The sequence below is a fragment of the Peromyscus maniculatus genome, chromosome 1 (genome assembly GCF_049852395.1).
Source record: "Peromyscus maniculatus bairdii isolate BWxNUB_F1_BW_parent chromosome 1, HU_Pman_BW_mat_3.1, whole genome shotgun sequence".
In the NCBI taxonomy this organism is placed as follows: domain Eukaryota; kingdom Metazoa; phylum Chordata; class Mammalia; order Rodentia; family Cricetidae; genus Peromyscus; species Peromyscus maniculatus.
In genome coordinates, this window is record NC_134852.1 from 59699472 (window position 1) to 59725472 (window position 26001).

At 39.3% G+C, this 26001-nt stretch overlaps 1 protein-coding gene across 3 annotated transcripts in view; it reads right to left on the reverse strand.

Annotated features, from left to right (window-relative positions):
- The window catches only part of Nell1 (neural EGFL like 1), an 850243-nt gene that overhangs the window by 732251 nt on the left and 91991 nt on the right, over positions 1–26001 (reverse strand). For all 3 annotated transcript variants that reach the window (XM_042277006.2, XM_042277016.2, XM_076543299.1), the window contains exon 3: positions 22702–22852. In XM_042277006.2, coding sequence (XP_042132940.1) covers positions 22702–22852 — 151 coding nt within the window. The remainder of the gene's footprint in view (positions 1–22701; positions 22853–26001) is intronic.

The following is a 26001-nucleotide window of genomic DNA, read 5'->3' on the forward strand; positions in this document are numbered from 1 at the left end:
ATGGAGGGACTCTGCAGTAGTCATGAGTTAAAGACAACTCCATAAATTCACTTGTCAAGTACCTGACAGAGCCAGGAACTGAGCCTGGCATCATTGTGCAAAGCCCTTTCCACAAGAAGAAAAGTGGGAAATTAAACATGACCTCTTACTCCCCTCACAGTATCTACCCCACAAAAAATCTTTGTCTTACAGCCTAGATTTCTGTTTCCTATCTAATTATAATTGAATGTAATTTTATCTACAACTTAGAGATAAAATTAAAAACAGAAGATTTACCATTATACTGTATAGAGTTTCATATACAAGCAGAGTGTTCAATTAGGTTTAATCTGCATCAATTAAACTTTCTGTTTTAACAAAGCTCCATATTAACACATTTGAATTAGAAAAAAATTAGATCTTGAATGCCACTAATACAGTTCAGCAAGACAAATTCATCTCTGTTGCTGTACATTATGCTCTACTGGTACTTTAGGGGAAAAAAAACCATCACCTTTGAAATACGTGTTAGAATTATAAGAATGTAGCCAGGCGTTGGTGGTGCACGCCTTTAATCCCAGCACTTGGGAGGCAGAGCCAGGCGGATCTCTATGAATTTGAGGCCAGCCTGAGCTACCAAATGAGCTCCAGGAAAGGCGCAAAGCTACACAGAGAAACCCTGTCTCGAAAAACCAAAAAAAAAAAAAAAAAAAGTCTATCTCATTACATAAAGGAGCCTATCTCAGTGACTCTCCAGGTGCATTTTCAATAGCCTTTATCTTTAAGTTTTCTGTCTCATTGTATCTACCCACTTGAGTTATCCGTGGGGATTCAATTGACTCAATTACCTTAGGAGTTTCCAGATATTACTTTGCTAAGAAGTTCACTCCTGATGGAAAGAGTCTCAGTCTCCCAAACACTCCCCTCTGTTTGCTGGCTCCCCATCAGTGAGGAGGTTCTGCCTGTGATAAAGAGAGAACTAAGCCACTGAATGAATATTTCTGTCATTTATTCAGCAATGAACTTGCCTGATCATCGCAAGAACCTCCACAGACAGTGGAAACCTTCATTTCCACAGTAGCAAATGAAGTTTCTATGGTGAACAGCTTACAAACAGCAAGTGATTGATGTTTTGTGTGGTGTGCAGGAAGACTGCCCAACGTTGAGACCCAGAACTCTGCCCCCTCATTGTGCTTCATCAGCAAAGGTAACTTTAGACTGAACACCACTGGTCAGTTTTGGGTTACAGCCATCATTTTCCTTTAACTACTAAACTAGAATAAAGTGACTGTTATCTTGTCTTGGACACTGTTTTGCATTCTATCTCTATCTGAATAACATTATCACTACCACTTCCATGTCGTCATCATCATCATCATCATCATCATCATCATCATCATTTTCACCACCAGAAGCATCACCAGCAGCAACATTATCTTTATCACCGGCACCAGCAGCAGTAGTGTCATCACCATCATCATAACTATCAGCAGCAGCAGCATCACCATCATCATCATCATCATCATCACCAACAGGAGCATGAACAGCAGTAGCATCAGTACCATCTCCATCATCATATCACTATCACCAATATCCTTACAAAACAAAACCGAAGGACAGGAATCTTAGAAAAGGACTAGTAGGTGTGAGAATGAAAGGAATGGGAAGGGGGTAAAAGAGGATAAACAGAGTATTCAGAATGCATTATAAACTGCCATGGTGGTGCATAGCCTTAATCCCAGTACTCAGGAGGCAAAGGCAGGAGGATCTCTGTGAGTTTGAGGACAGCCTGGTCTACACAGAGTTCCAGGCCAACTAGTGCTACAATATGAGATCCAATCTCAATAGAAAATTTTTTAAATGCATTATATGTGTATATGAAATTGAGAACTAAATTTAATTAAGATTTTACAAAGTTGTTTTTAAAAAGAAACATAACTTCAGCAAATCTCAAAAGCTTAAAGCTATACAGCACATATTTTATGTCCTCAATTAGCAATAAAGCCAGAAATTACCCATTAAGTACTTTTTATTTAATCACTTTGGATGTTTCATTCCTCCAACTGGGGTCAAAGAGGAGGTCCAACTGAAATTAAGAACTACAAAATAAGTACAGAAAATGAAAACACAATGTAACTGTATGTTATAATCCAAGCAATATCCATGAGAAGTAAAGTCTTCAGTAAGCTACCAGTGCTGTAAACACAGACCACTGAAGCCGACTGCATGAAACAGTGAGGAGCCATTAAAAATACCAACAAGAAGATTCAAAGGAAAATAAGATAGGGAAATCAATGAATTTGAAATGAGGAAGAGCTGACTAGATCAATAAAACTAAGAGCTGTGTCATTAAAAACACCAATAAATTACATAACCACATGTGGAGCCTAGACAGAAAAAGAAAAATGAAAATATTTCTTTCACATTAGAAATGAAAGAAGATATGCTATAAGTATTAAAATGTTTATTAAGTAAAAGAATATAATGTTCATTGCCAAAAATGTATATCTTAATAAGATCAATGATTTTATAAGATGTGAACTGATCCAAAGAAGAATTTCAAACTAATTAAACAGAACTATGTCATAGAAATTATATTTTTGGTTGTGAGCCTAGCCTTTAATGGCTGAGCCATCTCTCGAGCCCGTCATAGAAATTATAATATGAACATCTCAATAACAAAAGACTCATCCTGTCTCCCCTGAACATATCAACTCAAATAATTTTCCTACTTTTCACATCAAATATTTTCTATACAAAATATCTCCTCCCCATAAAACAAAAGAAAAAGAAAGAGAGAAAACAAAACAAAAAGATATTAAGACTCTCTTCAATGAGTATCTAAATATAGTGGAAATTCTTTAATTTGCCGGCCGGTGGTGGTGCACACCTTTGATCCCAGCACTTGAAGGCAGAAGCAGGAGGAACTCTGTGAGTTCTAGGCCAGCCTGGTCTACAGAGTGAGATCCAGGACAGCCAAACCTGCCAAAAGCAAAACAAAAAAATTCCCCATACTCTTATAATTACATTTACATCTAATTTTTCATGTTTTCAGGCTAATTCTATCAAAAACACTTATGAGAAAAGCATTTCCTATATTTTTAAGTGACTCTAGGACACAAAATAATTTCCAAACACAAAACACAAGATAAGCTCTCACCTAACATCATACTTAAGTTGGAAACTTTGCCTCCAAGATTCAGAGCAAAGCAAAAATGCCCATTCTTGCCACTGTTCTTCAATGCCACAATCTTTTGGCATTCAAATGAAATAAAAGATATTCACATTGAAAAGAAACATGTTCCATGTCCCTTTTTCAGATAGTGCAATCATAATACATAGAAAACCATGGATTCCACCTAAAAAGTCCACAAACAAAAAAAAAAAACTGTTAAAACTAACTCAGCAAAGCTGCAAGACACAAAATTTACATGTAAAAGTTAGGTTGATTCTATATACTTAACTGCAAATTATATGAAAATGGAAATCAAGAGAATAATTCTATTTACAGTATTTACTTAAAAAAAGAGCAGATAGCCAAAGATGTAGCAACAAATTTGACCAAGAAGAAAGGAAAATCTCTACTCTAAAAATTGCCAAACATGAATTAAAAAAATTGAAAAGGACAGAAACAGACGAGCATACACCTCAAGTTCATGGAGCAGAAGAACCAACATCATTTAAACACATATGCTACCCAAACCAATCTATTATCAGCACCATTTCAATCTCAATGAAACAGAAAAACCCTCATGGGGACCCAGACAACACCCAGAAGAACCACAGGAATCTTCATGAAAAAACAACAAAACAAGAGACCTCATGTCAACTGACTTCAAAAATACAATGGAAAGTTACAAAAACCAAAATAATCTAGTAATGGCATAAAAACAGACACACAGGCCAATAAGGTAGGATAAGGAACCCACAGCTAAATCCATTCTTCCACTATCAACTGATTCAACAAAGATTCTGGGAATACCCGGGGTCAGGGGGAAAGGTTAGGGACAATCTCTTTAATGTATTTTTTTTTTTTTTTTGGAAAAACCAGACATCCACACATGGACCTTATCTTATACAATATTAGAAATATTATCTCAAAATGGGTTAAAAACAAAAATGTCTGAAACTCTGAGAACACCAGAAGAAAATACAGGCTGCCTACACTCCCCTGGTCTCTACAGCATTATTATTCACACAGGTCAAGATAAGCAACAAACCTTAGTGTCCATCCTGGTTTGCCTTCTGCTGTTGGCATAAACATGACCAAAAGCAACTTGGGAAGAAAGGGGTTTGGGCTTACAGTTTACAGTCCCTCCTTGAGGGAAGTCAGAGCAGAAACTCACACAGGGCAAGAACTTGAATCAAAAGCCACAGTTGGCTTGCTGTGAGGCTCACATTCAGCTAACTTGCTTATCCAGCCCAGGCCCACCTGCCCATTGATGACACCACCCAGAGTGGACTGGGCCCTCTGACATCAATTTGCAATCAAGAAAATGCCACACCAACATGCCAATGTAATGAAAGCAGTTCTTTAATTGAGGTTCTCTCTTCACATGTGCCATGTTGACAACCCAGATTAGCCATCACAGTGCCCACCAGTGAATGAGTGGATAAAAAAGTAAAAATAAAAACTGTTGCTCCTGTGTGGAATATAAATGGAATACTAGTAGATGAAATTCTAGCAAGCCTTAAAAACAAATTAAATCCTATCACTGTCAACAACAGGAAATAAATACAGAAGACATGGTGTCAAGTGAAATAAACCAGGCACAGGGAGAGGAATTGCCACCTGACCTCACTGGTACATAAAATCTAAAAGTTTGATCTAGAGGCTGGAGAGATGGCTCAGCAGTTAAGAGTGCTTGTTGCTCTTGCAGGGGAAACAAATTCTACGCCAGCACTCATGCTGGGCTGCTCACAACTGCCTGTAACTCCACCTAACCAGAGGGTGTTAGATCCCCTGAGACTAACTGCACTCACGTACACATACCCAAACACACATACACACACAATTTTTTAAAAATAAACAATGACTTCCAGAGTCTGGGAGATTAACTTTAAAGAGAGTTGAATTAATTCACTTATATACAAAAATATCTGTGCTATTGGATTTAGATCAAAGTGTTTAGAGAAATACCTAATTCAAAGTCAGGACCTTAAAACAATTGTAAGGGGGATGGAGAGATGGATAAGCATCTAAAAGCACGAGGAACTTTGAAGCGGGATTTAGTTCCCAGCACACACATGGTAGCTCACAACCATCTGTAACTTCAGTTCCAAGGGATCTGACAACCTCTTTGGCCTACACAGGCACCTAATATACACATGGTACACAGACATTCATATAGGTAAAACACCTATACACAAAAAATAAAAACAAATAAATCTTTAAAAGACAATAATTGTAATGATTTGCTATTTTAATCGATTTTTCTACTGATTCTATTAAATTATGAAAAAATCAAAAATTAAAATACCAGTCGCTGTAAGTTTATTGAGTTGGTTCAAGAATAGTTCAACAAGGGCTGGGGAGATGGTCAGCAGTGAAGAGCATGGGCTGCTGTTCCAGAGGACCCGGGTTTGATTTCCAACACTATATACACCACATAGCAGCTCACAACCATTTGTAACTCTAGGTCCAGGGCATCTGATGTCCTCTCTAGCCTCTGTGGGCATTGGGCATGATGTCTGGGGTGCACAGACACACATGCAGGCAACACTCATACACAAAAAAGAAAAAATAAATTTAAAGAAGGTTTAATTAGTATCATTGTCTTAATAGATAGCAGGGGAAAGATTAAAATACTTCAAAAGAGATGCTGAGGAGATTTGTAATACAATTTAACAGCTATGGATGATTGCTTTTGGCATTTAGTAAATCAGAAATAAAATTAAATTTCCTTTACATCCTAACTATATAGATACACATATTAGAAATTATTACTAGGAATTATATTAAGCAGATAAAAAGAACATGATAAAATCCTAAGAAAAGAGGTTGCCCTCTGTCTTCTCCCTAACTTTAATAGGGACATTTAATCTACTTATTTATCACTCACTGTAGTGAATTCAGGACAATATTATTTTTTAAAAAATGCTAGAATACACATTGGAATGTAAGATAAAGGATTTTAAAATTATAAAATCTTATAGCAAAACAAATCAAAGGGAGTTGTTTAAAAAATCAAATGCTTAACATATGGCTTACAATCAGTGAATGCTATCTTTTTAGAAAACACTCCAAATAGCTTCAAAAGTCAACTAAAACTCTATTTTGAAAACCAAAACAAAAATACTCAAAGAATACTACAGAACAATGTCTCTCTTATGAATACGGACAAAAAAATCTTCAACACTTTACCCAACAAATCAAACAAATCACATCCAATTATATAGAAAATGGATTACATCATGACTGACTAGCTATGCAAGCTGGGAAAGGATTCAAAATTCAGCCTGAGGCTGGCAAGATGGCTCAGCAGGTAAAGGCACGTGCTGCCAAACCTGACAAAGTGAGTTTGATAGCAAAACCCACCTGGTAGAAGGAGAGAACCAACCCCCACAATTTGTCCCCGACCTCCATATGTGTGTGCCATAGCAGGTGCACAAATATACTCACATGCATGTGTATGCACATGCACACACACATACATACACATGAAAAAATAATAAATATCACCTATGAAATCTTAACAATGTGTTAACCTGGACAATATTGGCATAATGACACTACCAGTTTGACATGCTAATATGTACAAAAAAATTCCACTAGATAGTCAATGTTGAGAGAGGGAGAATCAGTTTCTTCTGATATAAGGTCTCACACAGGCTGTCTAATCAAGTGGTGTAGTAGTTTGAATGGTAATGGCCCCATAGGCTCATATATTTGAATGCTTGGTCATCAGGAAGTAGCACTACTTGAGATGGATTAGTGGTATGACCTTATTGGGGCAGGTGTGGCCTTGCTGAAGAAAGTACATCACTGAGGCTGAGGTTTGGGTTTTCAAAAGCCCAAGCCAGTCCCAGTATCACTCTCTTCCTGCTGCCCGTGGTTCCAGATGTAGAACTCTCAGCTACTTCTCCAGCACCATGTCTGCCTGCCTGCTGCCATGCTCCCTGCCATGATGACAATGGACTAAAACCTTGAACTTCAAGTCAGTCTCAGTTAAATGCTTTCCTTTATAAGAGTCATCGTGGTCATGTTGTCTCTTCACAGAAATAAAACACTAAGGCAAATGGTCAGCCCAGGATATATGTAAGAAGTTCAACCCAATTCATGTAATTCACCACTTCAACATAAACTACTGGTCACCTCAATAGATACAGAAAGAGAATGTAAAAACTATCAACACCCCTTCGCAATGAAAAGCACTTTATATGAGAAGGCAGAAGGCAAGTTTCAACCTGACCAAAAACACTCTCAGAAGAACCTTCAACCTAGTTGAGAGCATCTGCAAACACTGTATTTATCAAACTCCATGGTGAAAACAGAAAGCTTTCTCCCTAAGATCAGGAACAAGACAGTAATAATGTGTCAGGACTCCTAGTTCATATTGTGGCTGAAAGCTCCAGCCAAAGCAACTAGGCAAGGGAGTAGAATAATAGGTACCTGGATAGGACAGGAAGAAAACAGAATGCTTTGCATACAAGATGACCTCATATAGAGAAATTGTAAACAAACCAACATAACTAATGAATGATCTTTTAAGATTATTATATAAAATCAATTTTATTATATGAAGGCCATGAATAACCATAAGATTAAATTCCAAAAACAACTCCATTTACAGTAGCATCAAAAATACTTCAGGGGCAGGAGAGCTAGCTCAACAGTTAAAGCACTGTGTTCAGTTCCCAGCACCCACGAGGTAGCTAACAACCATCTGTATCTTCAGTTCCTGGGGATCCAATGCCCTCTTCTAGCCTGCACAGGCACCTAACAAATGTGGTGCAGAAACATATATTCGGCCAAAACATTCATACATGTTAAATAAAAATAAGTAAACCCTTTTTTAAAAAAAATACTTAGGAATTAATTTTTTAAATCAGGAAAAACTGGTTCTCTAAAAGTTATAAAAAAAAAAAAGAAAAAAAAATCTTTAAGTTAACAAAGAAGACCTAAAAAGCTACCCCATATTCTTGAATCAATTGTTTGATATTGTCAGGATAGTAAGACAACCCAAAGTTGACTCATAAATCAAACATAATCCCTATCAAAGTCTCAGGTGATTTTTTTTTTGTAGAAAGTCTCAGGCTAGTCCTCATGCTCATATGTACATTCTAGGAGAGTAGAAGAACCATAGTTCTTGAAAAGAATGAAGTTGGTTCTTCATCCTTCCAACTACCAAACTTACAGCAAAGTTACAACTATAAGGACATTATCCTCATGATGATCAACACATCAATGAAATGGAGTGAGAGGCTAGAAATAAATCCTTACCGTTATGCTTAATTTATCTTCAACAGGGATGCTAAAGTAATTCACTGGGGGTGGGGGGAGCCACAAATGACATTGGGACAACTGATGTCTCTGAGCAAAGCAAACCCCTACCATCCACCATCCAAAGAAATTAACTTAAAATATATCCAAAGTGGGACAGGAAGAAATACTTTTGTGTTGTAACCACAGGTAAGGAGCACATGATCCTATTAATTTCACCCACACTCCTATAAGAAAATCCTAATTGGCCGGGCGGTGGTGGCGCACGCCTTTAATCCCAGCACTCGGGAGGCAGAGCCAGGCGGATCTCTGTGAGTTCGAGGCCAGCCTGGGCTACCAAGTGAGTTCCAGGAAAGGCACAAAGCTACACAGAGAAACCCTGTCTCGAAAAAACCAAAAAAAAAAAAAAAAAAAAAGAAAGAAAAAAAGAAAATCCTAATTGATTTATTATGTTACAAAGTTAAAGATGGACATGTAAGGTGAAGGTGGTTGGGAAGAGAAGGGGTTAACAGAAGTAAGGGGAAGCCAAGAGAGGATAAACGGGATGAATGTGATTGAAATACATTATGTATGTGTATGAAAACATCTCAATTAAACTCATCGCTACATATAATTAACATACACTAATAAAAACATTTAAAACGTCAAAGAGATAAATGTAAGAGCCAAGCCTACAAAAATCTTCAAAAGAAATTCTGAAAGTGAGACTAAGTGCCCTTGGCTCAGGCTGTGCTTTCTGAGCTATGACACCAAAAGCACAAGAATAAAAAACTGGTCATCATCAAACTTTAAAATCCTGTGCCTCAAAGACACCACCACAGAATCAAAAACACAACCCACAGAGTGTGTGTGGGGGGGGGGGGGGAATGTCATATGTCTGATTAGAGATTTGTATCTACAACAATAAAGACCTATTATAAATCAATTACAAAAAGACAAATGGCCCAATTAGAACTGAGCGAGTGATCCAAACAGACATCTCTCCAAAGATTCGCAAATGGCCAATCAGAACACGAAAAGAAACTCAACATCATTTACCATCAGGCAAATGTGGTCCTAAAACATAACAGAGACCATGCCATGCCCATTCAAATGGCTACAATCAAAGAAAAGGGTAATCACCAGTTTGGACAAAGATATGGAAAAACTGTCATACACTTCTGGTGGGAATGTAAAGGGTACAGCCACTTTTTTGAAAAGGTATTTTACTTTATATATGTGAATGTTTTGCCTGCATACACACACACACACACACACACACACACACACACACACACACACACACACACACACACACGCATGCACGCCATGTGTGTGCAATGCCAAGGGTGGGCAGAAGAGGGCAGTAGACCCTGGAACTGGAGTTACAGACAGTCATGAGTCACCGTGTGAGTTCTGGGAATCAAATCCTGGTTTTCTGGAAGAGCAGCCAGTGCTCTTAGATGCTCTTAGTCACAGTGTATGAGTTTCTCATGAAGTTGAACATAGTCTCCACCTAAGCCAGAAGGTTCGCTCTTCAATTTAAATCCAAGACAATGGAAACAGAAATCTTGCATGAGAATGTTCACAGCAGCACCATTCAGAATGGCTGGTTCAAATGCCCCCAATAAATGGATAAATGAAAACTGCTAACTTCAAACAGTGTGCTAGAAAAGAATGAATTGCTGACACAAACTACCACATGAATGAACTTTAGAAACATTGTTCTAAGTGAATCTACCCAATTAGGGATCATGTGGAATATGGTTTTGTTTTATGCAATGACCTAAATAGGCAAATCTATAGATAGAAAGTAGACAAGAGGTGTGGGAGAGCTTCAGGGGGCATTGAGAATGGCAGCTCAGTGATGCGGCGTTGCTGTGTGGGGTGAGGGGGTTTCTGGAAATACTGTGTGATCAATACACAACTTTGAGAATGTACTGAAAGCTGCATGATGAAAATGAAAACTAAGAATTTAATGATGCCCATTATATCCCAACTTCAGCCACCTAGCTAGTTAATCCTCATTAGTGATACCATTAGCATCACATAAGTAGGAACTGTAGAAGGAATGTGGTGTATCACTTGCCCACCAATAATCCATTCATGCATCACACGCCTGGACACCTTGCTACTGGAAAAGAAGAGCCCCAAGTTCATGTTCCTACTATTATACACCTGGTCAAATGGGCTATTGGCGATTTGTGGCTTCTCTGGGAGGAAGAGTCAGTTTTCTTTAAGGGCAAGGCCCCTGGTAGGTAGACAATGCTCCAGTAGATGTTTCCACATCCATGAGCACACAAATTAGAATCCGTGAGGTACAAAAAGGAAAAAGGGCACAGAGTTGGGAGGGTATTGTTTGGATCTAGGGGAAATTAGGAGGATTGGGAGTAAATACGATCAAAATACATTATATACATGTATAAAAATCTCTAAAAATACAATATTAAAAAATGTCCATGTTCAATGTCCACAGGAACATTGCCCCTCTAGACACTGTCATTCTAATATATAATGATAACAACCTGGAAAAAATGATAAAAGATTATTACTTGGTAAAGACTATATCCTTCGGGGAGACTACTATGGGGGGAGGATTCCACTTCTAAATATTCAGTACTATATATTCTTCTTGGTTTTATCATATGCTGAGTCTCTCAGGTAGATTCTAATCTTTTAAAGGGTAGAAATCAGGTCTTCCATATTCCCCATGGCCACTGCAATAGAAACTTGCCTGTGGATCCATCCTTGTTTGCTTTACATATACTAAGCAAATGAGGAAAAGGAAACCATAAAATCCAGAGGGGGTCTCTTATCTATTCCTTCACACTTCTGTTTAGTTGATACCTGAGGCTTCCTATTACTGTGAAAAATGATGGTGGACTCTCAGCTCTTTAGAGATCTGCCATGGACATAGGAGAAGAAACACAGCATTGAAGAACTCTGGTGCTGTTCAAGTTATTCTTTAAGACCTTTCCTAAAAGAAAAGCAGCTAAATTTTCTAGACATAAACAAGAAAGGAAAGATTTATCTATTGAGGAATAACAATTCAACATGTACTGTCCTTTGTGGTTCTAGAGCAATTATATGACTAGACTCTTGCCTGCATCACAAGGACAAGGCAACAGCTCTCCAGACACACAGTGGCTGATATCGCAGGGCTGGAACACCAGCCACTGCCAGACCAACTCTGAAACCCCAGCCCACATGCATCTTGCCTGTTGGGAAGTTCTGCTCTGTGTTTGTTGACAAGCAATTGAAGACTTTGATCTAGTCTTAGGATTTGTTTGTCCCCGCTACCAAGGAGACTCTCTCATTCCCTCCCCCATAAAGTCAGAGAGAGACAAGAAAGGACACAGCCTTTCTGTGCTCAGAAAGCTAAGACTTGGTTTGACACCCAAACTTCAGCATACAGTGCACCTTGGAATTACCAACATCTCTCACAGACACACAAGTCACCTTGTGTAGCCTTAGCTATTGTTCATAATATTGACAAAATTCATCCAAAAGAAACCAGAGTACACTGCAAACCTCTTGAGGCTGAGCACAGACTTAACGACTAAAAACAGACAGATCAACTGGTGGAACTAGGGAGATGGATCAGCTGTTCTTCAAATGACCCAAGTTCAGTTCCCAGCACCCACGTCAGGTGCTTCCAACTGCCTACAACTACAGCTCCAGAGAATCCAATATGACCTTCTGGCCCCCTGGACACTGTAATCACTCACACAAACCCCACACTCAGATACACACATATAAAATTAAAAATAAAAATAGCCCAACTGTCCCTCAGGCCTAGCTCCAGACACATGGCTTGACAAGCAACTTTGCCTAAGTGTAGCTCTGACTCTTCCTCAAAGAAGCTTCTTTTTTCAGCAAATGGAGACCATCACAATTTAACAAAATACAAAGAACAATTGACTATGGGGTCTCTGTCCCCAGCTGACATATCTACAACAGGGTAGGCTCAAGAAACATCAAAGAAGAGGGAAGAGAAAGATGGCGAGAGCCAGAGGTCAAGGATGCTGCTGCAAGATGGCAGAATATAGAACCAACTTACAGCAATCAATAGCATGTCCATTCAGCACCAACACACACACTGAGAAAGAGATCATGGACACACTCCCATTCACAATAGCCTCAAAGAAAATAAAATACTGAGGAATGAACCTAACCAAGGAGATGAAAGACCTCTACAATGGATACTTTAAACCTGAGGAAAGAGATAAAGAGAAAATTGAAAAATACCCCATGCTCATGGATTGATAGAATTAATATTGTAGAAAATATATAATAAATATAATATAATATAATATAATATATTTTGTGTTCATATAACACATATCAAGGTATTATATGAAATTATCAAAATATATATACATAATTGCTGAATATATAAAGAATTCAAAAAACAGCAAAAGCAAAAATTATACTCTAAAAAAATGAGCTAAGGACCCCCACCTATCATTGCCCCAGTTGCAGGCCAGCAGAGAAGATTCCTGAAGGTAGGCTTCCCCAAAAACCCCCTCCATCAGACCCTGCAATCTACAAGACCCACTCCCCCTCAACCCACCCATCCCCCTATGACCTCAGTGGCTTCCTGAGACACAGAATCTGCCAGGTCTGATTGAACCAAGAGGTGAGTAACTATTCTCTCAACCAGAGAGTCCTGCCTCTAGAACCTAGACACTGGGGAACAACGTGCATCCCCCAACCCCCATCCATTGCTGCCCTAGGTGCAGGCCAGCAGAGAATACTCCTGTGGTTAGGCTTCCCCAACACAGACTCTGTAATCTACAAGACCCACTCTCTACCCCAAACCTACTCATCCCCCTGTGACCTCAGCAGCTCCCTAAGAGAAAGAAACCACTAGCACCAATTAGACCAAGAGCTACAATTGGACTAAGAGTGGCCCCTTAAGACACAAACACAGAAAGCATAGATTGGACCAAGGACAGTTCCCTAAGACACAGACACCACTTGCACCTACTGGAGGAAGAGATGGGTAGGTGCCAGTGCAAAACTACATACAACAACATAAAGAACAATATGGCACCACCAGAACCTAGTGGTTCTACAACAGCAAGACCGGACCATCACAATGTAGAGGAAGCAGAAGAAAGTGACCTTAAAAAGAACTTCATGAAGATGATAGAGGCCTTTAAAGAGTAAATGAAAAATTCCCTTAAAGAAACTGAGGAAAAGACAAACAAAAAAAATTGGAAGAAATCAATAAATCCCTTAAAGAAATCCAAGAAAAAGCAATTAAACAGGTGAAGGAAACAGTTAAAGACTTGAAAATTGAAATAGAAGCGATGAAGAAGACACAAACTGAGGGAATGCTGGAAATAGAAAATCTGAGTAAACAAACAGGAACTACAGATGCAAGCATAACCAACAGAATACAAGAGATGGAATAGAGAATCTCTGGATGGAGGATACATTAGAAAAAAATAGATTCATCAGTCAAAGAAAACACCAAAGCCAAAAAAGTCATAACACAAAACATCCAGGAAATCTGGGCCACCACAAAAAAGGCCAAACCTAAGAATAATAGGGATAGAAGAAGAAGAATACCAATTCAAAGACACAAAAAATATATTCAACAAAATCATAGAAGAAAACTTTTCCAATTTAAAGAAGGAAGTGCCTATGAAGATACAAGAAGCTTATAGAACACCAAATAGACTAGTCCACCCAAAAAAGTCCCCTCACCACATAATAATCAAACCACTAAACATACAGAATAAAGATAGAATATTAAGAGCAGCAAAGGAAAAAAGGCCAAGTGACTTATAAAGGAAGACCCATCAAAATAACATCTGACTTCTCAATGGAGACCCTGAAAGCCAAAAGGTCCCAGAGAGACATAATGCAGACACTAAGAGACCACAGATGCCATCCCAGGGTACTATACCCAGAAAAAATTTCAATCACCATAGACATAGTACACAAGACATTCCAAGACAAAACCAGATTTAAACAATACCTATCCACAAATCCAGTTCTACAGAAAGCACTAGAAGAAAAAATTCCAACCTAAGGAAGTTAGATGCACCCATGAAAACATAGGCAATAGATAACCCCACAGCAAAAAATCCCAAAAAAGGGAAATACACACACACACTACCACCAAAAGATAACAGGAATGAACAGTCATTGGTCATTAATATCTTTAATATCAATAGACTCAATTCATCTATAAAAAAAATACAAGCTTGGTTGGGGATTTAGCTCAGTGGTAGAACACTCGCCTGGCAAGAGCAAGGCCCTGGGTTTGATCCTCAGCTCCAAAAAAAAAAAAAAAAAAAGATACAAGCTAACAGAATGGATACAAAAACAGGATCCATCCTTCTGCTCATACAAGAAACACACCTCAACTTCAAAGACAGATACTACCTCAGAGTAAAAGCTGAGAAAAGACTTTCCAATCAGATGGACTTAAGAAGCAAGCTGGTATATCTAATATCCTAATATCTAACAAAATAGACTTCAAACTAAAATCAATCAAAAGAGATCGGGAAGGACATTACATATTCATCACTGGAAAAATCCACCAAGATGAAGTCTGAATTTTGAACATTTATACTCCAAATACAAGGGCCCCCTCATATTTAAAAGAAACATTACTAAAGCTTAAATAACACATCAAACCCCATACACTAGTAGTGGGAAATTTCAACACCTCACTCTCAGAAATGGAGAGGTCTGTCAGACAGAAACTTAACAGAAAAATAAGGGATCTAACAGATGTTATGACTCAAATGGACTTAATAGATATCTACAGAACATTCCACCCTAACACAAAAAAATATACCTTCTTCTCAGCACTCCATAGAACCCTCACTAAAATCAACCACATAATCAATCACAAAGCTAATCTCATCAGATACAAAAAAAAATGGAATAACCTCCTGTATTTTATCAGATCACCATCTCTTAAAGTTAGATTTCAACAACAACATAAATTACAGAAAGCCTACAATCTCACAGAAACTGAATAATGCTCAACCGAATCACCAATGAGTCAAGGAAGAAATAAAAAAAGAAATTAAAGACTACCTAGAGTCAATGAAAATGAATGTACAACATATCCAAACATACGGGACACAATGAAAGTAGTGCTAAGAGGAAAATTACTAAATGCCCACATAAAAAAGTTAGAGAAATCTCACACTAGTGACTTAACAGCACACCTTAAAGCTCTAGAACAAAAGGAAGCAAACTTACCCAGGAAAAAGAGATGCCAAGAAATAATCAAATTGAGGGCTAAAATAAATAAAATAGAAACAAAGAGAACAATACAAAGAATCAATAAAACAAAGAGTTGGTTCTTTGAGAAAATCAACAAGATAGACAAGCCCTTATCCACACTAACCAAATGGCAAAGAGAGAACAACTAAATCAACAAAATCAAAAATGAAAAGGGAGAAATAACAACAAACAACAAGGAAATCCAGAGAATTATCAGGTCATACTTTAAAAACCTGTACTCCACAAAATTGGAAAATCTAAAATAAATGGACAATTTTTTTAATAGGCACCACATACCAAAATTTAATCAAGATCAGATAAACAATTTAAATAGACCTATCATCCTTAAGGAAAGAAAAATCAGTCATTAAAAGTCTCCCAACCAGGGTCAGATGGTTTCAGACAGAATTCTACCAGAATTTCAAAGAAGAGCTACTACCAATACTCTTCAAATTGTTCCACACAGTAGAAACAAAAGGAACATTACTAAACTCATTTTATGAGGCTACAGTTACCCTGATATCCAAACCACACAAAGATGCAACAAAAAGAGAATCACAAACCAATCTCTCTCGTGAAAATTGATGAAAAAATATTCAATAAAATACTGGCAAACCGAATCCAAGAACACATCAAAAAATTATCCACCGTGACCAAGTAGGCTTCATCCCAGAGATGCAAGGATGGTTCAGCATATGAAAATCTGCCCAAAGTAATACACCATAAAAACAAACTGAAATAGAAAAAAAACCACATGGTCATCTCATTAGATGCTGAAAAGGCCTTTGACAAAATCCAACACTCCTTCATGATAAAGGTCTTGGAGAGATCAGGAATATAAGGAACATACCTAAACATAATAAAGACAATTTACAGCAAGCTGACAGCCAACATCAAATTACATAGAGAGAAACTCAAAGCAATTCCACTAAAATCAGAAACAAGATAGGGCTGTCCACTCTAGCCACATCTCTTCAATATAGTACTCAAAGTTCTAGCTAGAGCAATAACACAACAAAAGGAGATCAAGGGGATACAAATTGGAAAGGAAGAAGTCAAACTTTCACTATTTGCAGATGATATGATAATATACATAAGTGACCACAAAAATTTTCCAGGGAACTCCTACAGCTGATAAACACCTTCAGTAATATGGCAAGATACAAGATTAATTTAAAAAAATCAGTAGTTCTCCTGTATACAAATGATAAACGGGCTAAGAAAGAAATCAGAGAAACATCACCCTTTACAATAGCCACAAATAAGATAAAAATACTTTGGGGTAACTCTAACCAAGCAAGTGAAATACCTGTATGACAAGAACTTTAAGTCTCTGAAGAAATAAATTAAAGAAGATGTCAGAAAATGGAAAGATCTCTCATGCTCACAGACAGGTAGAATTAACATAGTTAAAATGGCAATCTTACCAAAAGCAATCTACAGATTCAATGCAATCCCCACCAAAATCCCAACACAATTCTTCACAGATCTGAAAAAAAAAAATACTCAACTTCATATAAAAAGAAAAAAAAAAAACAAAAAAACTCTAGGCTAGCTAAAACAATCCTGTACAATAAAACCACCTCTGGAGGCATCACCATCCCTGATCTCAAGCTCTACTATAGAGCTATAGTAAGAAAAACAGCTTGATATTAGCACAATAACCAACATGTGAACTAATGGAATTGAATTGAAGACCCTGACATTAACCCACACACCTATGAACATCTGATTTTTATCAAAAAAAAAAAAAAGCCAAAACTGTACCATGGAAAAAAGAAAGCATCTTCAACAAATGGTGCTGGCATAACTGGATGTCAACATGTAGAAGATTGCAAATAGATCCATATCTATTGCCATGTACAAAACTCAAGTCCAAGTGGATCAAAGACTTCAACATAAATCCAGTTACATTGAACCTGATAGAAGAGAAAGTAGGAAATAGTCTTGAATGCATTGGCACAGGAGACCACTTCCTAAATAAAACACCAGTAGCACAGACACTGTGAGCAACAATTAATAAATGGGACCTCCTGAAACTAAGAAGCTTCTGTAAGGCAAAGGACACAATAAATAAGACAAAATGACAGCCCGCCGAATGGGAAAAGACCTTCACCAACCCCACATCTGACAGATGTCCAAAATATATAAAGAACTCAAGAATCTAGACATCAAAATATTGAACAATCCAATTAAAAAATGGGCTACAAAGCTAAACAGAAAATTTTCAACAGAAGAATCTCAAATGGCCAAAACATATTTAAGGAATTGCTCAACATCCTTAGTCATCAGGGAAATGCAAATCAAAATGACTCTGAGATACCATCTTACACCTGTCAGAATGGCTAAGATCAAAAAACACTAATAACAGCTTATGTTGGAGAGGATGCAGAGCAAGGGGAACACTCCTCCACTGTTGGTGGGAGTGCAAACTTGTACAGCCACTTTGGAGATCAGTATGTCGGTTTCTCGGAAAATTGGCAATCAATCTACCTCAAGACCCAACTATATCACCCTTGGGTATATACCCAAGGGATGTTCAATCATACCACTAGGACACATGTTCAATTATGTTCATAGCAGCATTATTTGTAATAGCCAGAACCTGGAAACAACCTAGATGCCCTTCAACCAAAGAATGGATAAAGAAAATGTGGTACATATACACAATGGAGTACTACTCAGCAGTAAAAAACAATGATATCATGAAATTTGTAGGCAAATGGATGGAACTAGAAAATATCATCCTGAGTGAGGACAAACATGGCATATACTCACTCTACGTGGATACTAGATGTGAAGCAAAGGATAACCAGACTACAACTCACAGCTCCAGAGAAGCTAGCTAATAAGGAGGACTCTAAGAGGAACACATGGATCTCCCTGGGAAGGGGAAATAGATGAGATCTCCATGAGTAAACTGGGGATAAGGGAGGGCAATGGAGGGTAGGGGATGGCAGATGAGAACACAAGGGAATGGGATAGTCAAGCAGGAACAGGGATGGAGTGGGAGAACAATGAAAGAGATATCATGATAGAGGTAGACATCATGTGGATAGAGAGAAACTGGGTGCTAGGGAAGTTCCCAGGAATCTACAAGGATGACCCCAACATAGACTACTAACAATAGTAGAGATGGTGCCTGAACTGGCTTACCCTAGTAATCACATCAGTTAATACCCTAACTGTCATCATAGAGCCTTCATCCAGTAACTGATGGAAGCAGATGCAGAGATCCACAGCCAAGCACCAGGCCAAACTCCAGGAGTTCAGTCAAAGAGAGAGAAGAGGGATTCTATGAGCAAGGGGCATCATCATCATGATGGGGAAACAGAGACAACCAAACCAAACTAGTGGGAACTCATGAACTTTAGACCAACAGCTATGGAGCCTCCATGGGACTGGACTAGATCCTCTGCATAAGCCAGATGGTTGTGTAGCTTGATCTGCTTAAGGGGCCCCCTGGCAGTAGAATCCATCCCTGGTGCATGAGCTGACTTTTTGGAGCCCACTACCTATGGTGGGACACCTTGCACAGCTCGATGCAGGGGGAGGAGCTTGGACATACCTCAACTGAATGTACCAGGCTCTGCAGACTCCCCATAGGAGGCCTTACCTTGTCAGAGGAGGGAATGGGAGGTTGGGAGGAGGCTGGGTGTGGGAGGAGAGAAGAGAGGGGGAATCTGTGGCTGCTATGTTAAATGAATAAAAAAATTCTTAATAATAAAAAAGAAAGAAAGAAATGGGCTATGGATCTGAACAGAGAATTCTCAAAAGAAGAATGTAAAGTGCTGAGAGAAGGAGAAATAATTTTCCCTAAGTATGAGTCCCCTAATTGGTTATCTAATACCAGTACATACAAGTAATACTAAATGGACTAAGCAGGTTGTGTTTATATATTTAGGGGTGTGTGTGTGTGTGTGTGTGTGTGTGTGTGTGTAACAATAGCAATTAAAGGAAAAGAGGTCATGATTTCAAAAGGGAACAAGTGGATGGAGCATGGGAGGGGATTAGAGGGAAGGAAAGGAAGGGAGAAATTATATATATTTACATATATATATATATATATATATATATATATATATATATGGATACAAAGTGGGTATAAGGAGGAGCTGGGGTAGATATGGCAAAGATATGCTATATGAAATTCTCAAAGAATTAATCAAATTAAAATTCCATACTATTAAAAAATAAATAAGTAAATAAAAATTTCTTAATGTTAGACTACTGATTCACAATTACTGCAAGTGCACAAGAAAGCACCGCACGCTTCAGCCAAGCTAGTTTTCACGCTGGCTTCCTCTCCCCATGGAAATAAAGACGCTGCATGCCCTAATTTCCTCACCTCTGTGACCTGACACACAGCACCCCTGCTTGAGGATACCCTTTCCCTTCCCTGCTGGTTTCTGCTGCACAGGGCCATCCCTGTACCTGCTGTCCCTAACTACTGGGCCTGGTCAGTGCACTTGGCACTTAACAGGATTATAAAAGTCACACACTGCTTGGTGCCACCATTTGACTAGCAGTAACTACTTTTTAGCTTTTGTATGGTCATGCTTTGACATCTCAAGGATTCATAAATGCTTGGTTTATTTTGTTTTAATTATCCAAAAAAAATTGCTGCCATCTCTGGAAAAAAAAGCCCCTCCAGAAATGCTTTCAACAGGGCAAGAGAGATGAAGCTTCTACTGACATTTTTAAATGTTTGGTTTTCCTAGCCAGCTTAACTTTGAACTTTCTCAGACTTAAAGTCCTCTGTGAAAGGAATTGAATGCCATGAAAGCAATGAGTGTTCTCTCCTCACTTCACTATATATAGGGGGGTTTTCTCATATATATCCTGATCATGGTTTCTCCTCCTCTGCTCTGCCCAGGCCCTCCCCACATCCCCACACATCTCGATTCACACCCCCTTCTGTCTCTCATTAGAAAACAAATAGGTTTCTTAGGGATAATAATAAAATAAGACATGATAAGATAAAACCAAAACTAACATATCAGAATAGGACAAAACAAACAGAGGAAAAAAGAGTCCAAGAAAATGTACAAGAAACAGATATAGACACAGACACCCACTTGTTCACACATTCAGGAATCCCATAGAAACACTAAACTAGAAGCTACACTATACACACAAAGGACTTATGGGGTAAAAAAGAGAGAAAATGATGTGTGTGTGTGTGTGTGTGTGTGTGTGTGTGTGTGTGTGTGTGTGTGTGTAATTACATATATATGTAAGGTTTTTTTTTTTTTTTTTTTTTTTCGAGACAGGGTTTCTCGGTGTAGCTTTGCGCCTTTCCTGGGACTCACTTGGTAGCCCAGGCTGGCCTCGAACTCACAAAGATCCGCCTGCCTCTGCCTCCCGAGTGCTGGGATTAAAGGCGTGCGCCACCACCGCCCGGCTTTTTTTTTTTTTTTTTTTTTTTTTTTTTTTTTTTTATATGTAAGGTTTTTGAAAACCCTGACATGAGATCATGAGACAAGGAGCCTCCAAATATGTTGTGGCGTGGAGTTCATTTTCTGTTGGCCAACTACTGTGGACATGCAGCCTCACCTTAAGAGTGGTGTGTTTTCCCAGTGAGACTTCCTTGGAAAAAATTAATTTTTCATTTGCAAATGTTTATCAATTGGAGACAGTTTCGAGGTTAGGGATGGGGGCATGTGTCCACTTTTCCTTTCAGCTCTAGGACCCCATTTGTTGCAGATCTGCAGGTCCTGTGCATGCTGCCTCAGTTTCTGTTCATTCTTTCATATGGGCATCAATCGTGTTGATTTAGAAGGCTTTGTTGCCCTGGTATTCTCCATACCTTCTGGCTCTTACATTCTTCCTCTTCCACAGGGTTCCCTGAAGCCTGGATGGAGGGATTTGATGGAGACATCCAGTTGAGTGTTCTTAAACTTAAAAACTCATACATCTGCAGACTCACATCTACGTTCTCCAGATGGAATTCAGTTCTTGCAGTGACCAAGCTTCTCCTTTCCTTTGTATTACACACCTCACAGAATACTCCAAATGCTCATTCCCTTGCCCGGGGATTCTGTTACACCTCCACCCTTACCCATCAGCCTGATCCTTTTTAAATTCCAAGAACCTCCTTCCTGTTCAGACTGTCAAACGGTACCTCGCTTTTTAAAATGTATTTATGTGTGTGTAAGTATGTGGATCTGTGCATGCCACAGCGCAGGTGAGGAAGTCAGATAACAGCTTGTGGGGAGCGGGTTCTCTCCTTCCACCATGTGGGACCAGGGATCAAACTGAAGCCATCAGGCCTGACAGCAGCTGCTCACTGAGCCATCTCACCACATCCACTGTTTTTCTTTATATAACCGTCCTGTTCTCTGGAGCCTTCCTTGGCTACTGCAACCCTGTATAAGACTAGTCCTGTCTGCCCTGATTCCTTCAACACACGCTTCTATCACTGCCTCCACAGAGCACCTTTGTGCTCCTCTGTCCATGCTCCCACTGGCTTCTCTAAGCCTCGGAGTAAACAAGGAGATAGCAACCTCAACATCCCCATGTCGAGGACAGTTTCCATGGAAACACACAATAGAGGCTCTACAGAAAGTTGTTAAATATAGCTGATTAACGTGTTTGATGACATGAATATCCTAGGTAGACTGTGGTTTTGTACAAATTAAGTTAACTAGAAGATAGACAAGACAGACTCGTGAGTGGTCTTTGAAGAATAAGTACACCATCATTTTGCCCAAAATAAATTCTTACTGGGAAGTAAATTCTGCCATTAATATCTTCAGCAGAAACTAGACCTCAGGTGGCTGTTTCCATGTGGTCCCCATCTCTAGACTCCAAGGCATCTTATATGCTTCCTTTCCTTCCAAAGAGATTTTTTTTTAAGTATAAAGTGCTGTCTTCACCAGCCATGGTGGCACACACCTATATTTTCAGAACAGAAGGCAGAGGCAGGCAGATCACCAAAAATTCAAGGGTAGTCCAGTCTATATAGCAAATTTCAAATCAGCAAAGTGTATATAATGAGACTCTCTCAAAAAACCAATTAATTAAAATACAACAGTGTTTCCTACCTGTGTTCCAGCTCCCGGATGGACAGTATCACCCCTGAGGTGGACGGCTTCTGCTGCACGGTGGCCAAAAAGGTGAATTCACTCTTATTCCGGAACAACTGGATCAGCTTCTCACTCACATGAGGGGCTGAGTGGATCTCTCTCTGTACATCTAGGGGTCAAAAAGGAGGCACAGGAGAAGCAGGGGGTAGGTGAAGAGGAGAAATACAGAAAATGGGAGCATGGGAAGAAGAAAAAGAAAAAGGGGTCAAGTTACAAGTGGAACACTTAAGGGTCCAGATTGCTCTTCCTCTCCTCTTCTGTCAATAGCTTTCACTATCTGACACCATTTATCACCCACCCCACACAGCTACAGTCATTCAACAAAATCCCCAGAAATGCTATCTCTATCACCAGGCCCACTTGTGAGTTAAACAAGTCACAATAGGCCAGACAGTGGTTTTCTGACATAAATTTTGATGGGATAATGAGCAATTTGGTCTTCTGGGAAAAAAAAATCGATCAAGTCACTATAAATAAGGTTGGAGGTCGTCAGGTAAGGGGGTCCTGAGAGTCAGAGAATCTCAGACCTGAATAACTAACAACCCAAGGATAACCCTCAATTCTATGTTCCTGAGGAACTCGGCTTCCTTCTATCCAACATGCATCTGTCCTTGCCTTGCACCTACAAAAATAAAGTAATAACAATGCCAGACAACTCCGCCTTTGCTTAAAGAATGACAATAGTACATACTGTTGATCTGTAACTGTGCTTGGAATAACTCTGTGAACATGATGGATTACATTCCTTATGAAATATTCACTAAGGTTGAGACCCACTCTGCAGGGCTTAGAGGTTCATGAACCCTGGTAATCCTGCGTCTGCCGAGGAGTCTCCATCTCCAACAGCAGCACACGGAGGCGGGGCATCCTCATCACAACGTTCATTGTGTCACACTCATCCCCCAGTATCAGAACTGGTCACCAAAGGACGGAAGCTGGGGAAGACATTGCAGAGGAAGGCATGGAAATGTCCAAAGTTGTTTGGCAAAACACGGCATTGTATAATTTTGGCTTCTTTGTCAAAAATCCACAGGAGGCCTGCCGTTTTCTGAATAGAAACAGAGGAGGAGTGGATGGGGGGGGGGATGACACAGGGGAGATGGTGGAGAAGGGCTGGGAGGAGAGGAGGGACAGGAAACTGCAGTCGGGGTATAAAATAAATAAATAAAAATGTTTTTAAAAGTTGTTTAGCTCTAATAATCTTCAGCCAGAGGACCAGGATGCCTGATACTAGATAGTATTTTCTAGACATGACAGGGAAGTTATACTCATAAAATCTCAATAATATAGCTGCCTAACCAAGACCTGCATAATGACAATACCAGTGTGACATGCCAGTGTGGTTGGGGGAAGTTTCACAAGGCTCACCCCTGGATGAAGAGCTATAAGTACTCAGTGGCTCCAGAAAGGGAGAATCAATGTTCTGGAGGGATGAGGCCCCTGATAGGTTATTCAATCCCACGTGGTTAATCCTAAACACATGAACATTGAGCAACACTAAATGGACTCAGTAGATACAAACACACACACACACACACACACACACACACACACACACACACACACACCTACGTATATGTGCCTGTGTGTGTAACAGCAATAATAATTAAAGAAGTCATGAATTTGAGAAGGTATGTGAGCAACATGGAAAATTGTAAATACAGTACTCATGTATGAAATTCCCCCAAAAATAAAAAAAATTTAGATTTAAATAAAAATAAGAAAAAAAGAGGCCATGAATTTAAAAGATAGCAAGAAGGGGTACATGAGAGAGTTTAGAGTGAGGAAAGAGAAGGGGGAGATGATGCAAATGTATTATAATTTTAAAAAAAGAGAAGAAATAATTTTTAACAGTATATTTGGTGGTATCTTCTTGTATCCTGCCCAACTCTCCTGACTATGTGATAATTATTTGGTTATTTCTCCAAGTAAAAGGGACCAGTTGAAATTTCAACATCTGTGTAAGCCACATTACAAACTTATCTTATGATCTTGATGTACATTAAAAACTAAATTGTGACATTTAAAAAGAAAAGCCCTGGGACAGTTGACCAAAGCTCAGTCTTTTCATGTGCATGGAGGGAATGGACCAGGTGATCTCTCACAGCCCTTCCCAGCTTAGCTTCCGATTCATCCAGTCTCTGTTGCACATAAGAAGAGCACAGCCATGACGCACGCCTTTAATCCCAGCACTCGGGAGGCAGAGGCAGGTGGATCTCTGTGAGTTCGAGGCCAGCCTGGGCTACCAAGTGAGTCCCAGGAAAGGCGCAAAGCTACACAGAGGAATCCTGTCTTGAAAAAAATCAAAAAAAAAAGAAGAAGAAGAAGAAGAGGAAGAGGAAGAGGAGGAGGAGGAAGAGCACAGTCTCTCCAGCTGAAGAAGCCTGGGCTATGAATGGTAGAAAGCAAGGAGTCCCATCACAGAGAGGCAGTTTACCAGCAAAAGCCCACATGCTTGCCACTCACCTTTCAACCCAGCAAAAAGTTTTCAGTGTTTTATCATTAAGTGCCGTACTGGCTGAGACAAGAGAAAGCCACTTAAAGAGTGCTTCTGTGGGGTCTGCAGTGGATGGCTCAGTGGTTAAGAGCATTTGTTGTTCTTCCAGGGGACCTGGGTTTGATTTGCAGCACCCACATGGCAGCTAAGAACTGCCTGTAATTCCAAGTCCAGGGGACCCCAGGCCCACTTCTGGATACTGTGTTCACATAGTGCACAGACATGCATGTAGACAAAACACCCATACACATAAAATAAAAATACTGTCTTAGAAAGGAAAAAGTGCTTCTATGTCTTCTACAGAATTACTCCTGAACACTTCCTGAGACATCTTCTAATTTGACTAACATAGGAACAATTTATTTTACAAATTAGAGAATATTGGAAAGATTTTATTAACTTTATTTTTTATCATTAGTGCTAAGCAAAATCCTAGATTTATTGCCAGAACAAATAAAAGATTCCTGAGATGAGCTTGTCTGCTTTCTTTTGTCCTTCTCTGTTCATTAATTAGGAGTCAGAAGATCGGGGGTAGCTACCTGGAGAGCTCCTTCCAGAAGCCAAGTGTGGGCCCATTGGAAAGAGGGCTGTAGTCAGTCAGCACTGCCTGCTCTGGGCAGAAAGCACTCACGTCTCCCTGTCATGCTGGCCATAGTGTGCTCAGCTCCCACTCACTTGCCTTTGGGTGTCTAGCCCTTGACCAAAGGCCTCCATATTAAAGCCCACAACTGAAAGTTTTTCTTAAGCAACAAATTCATATA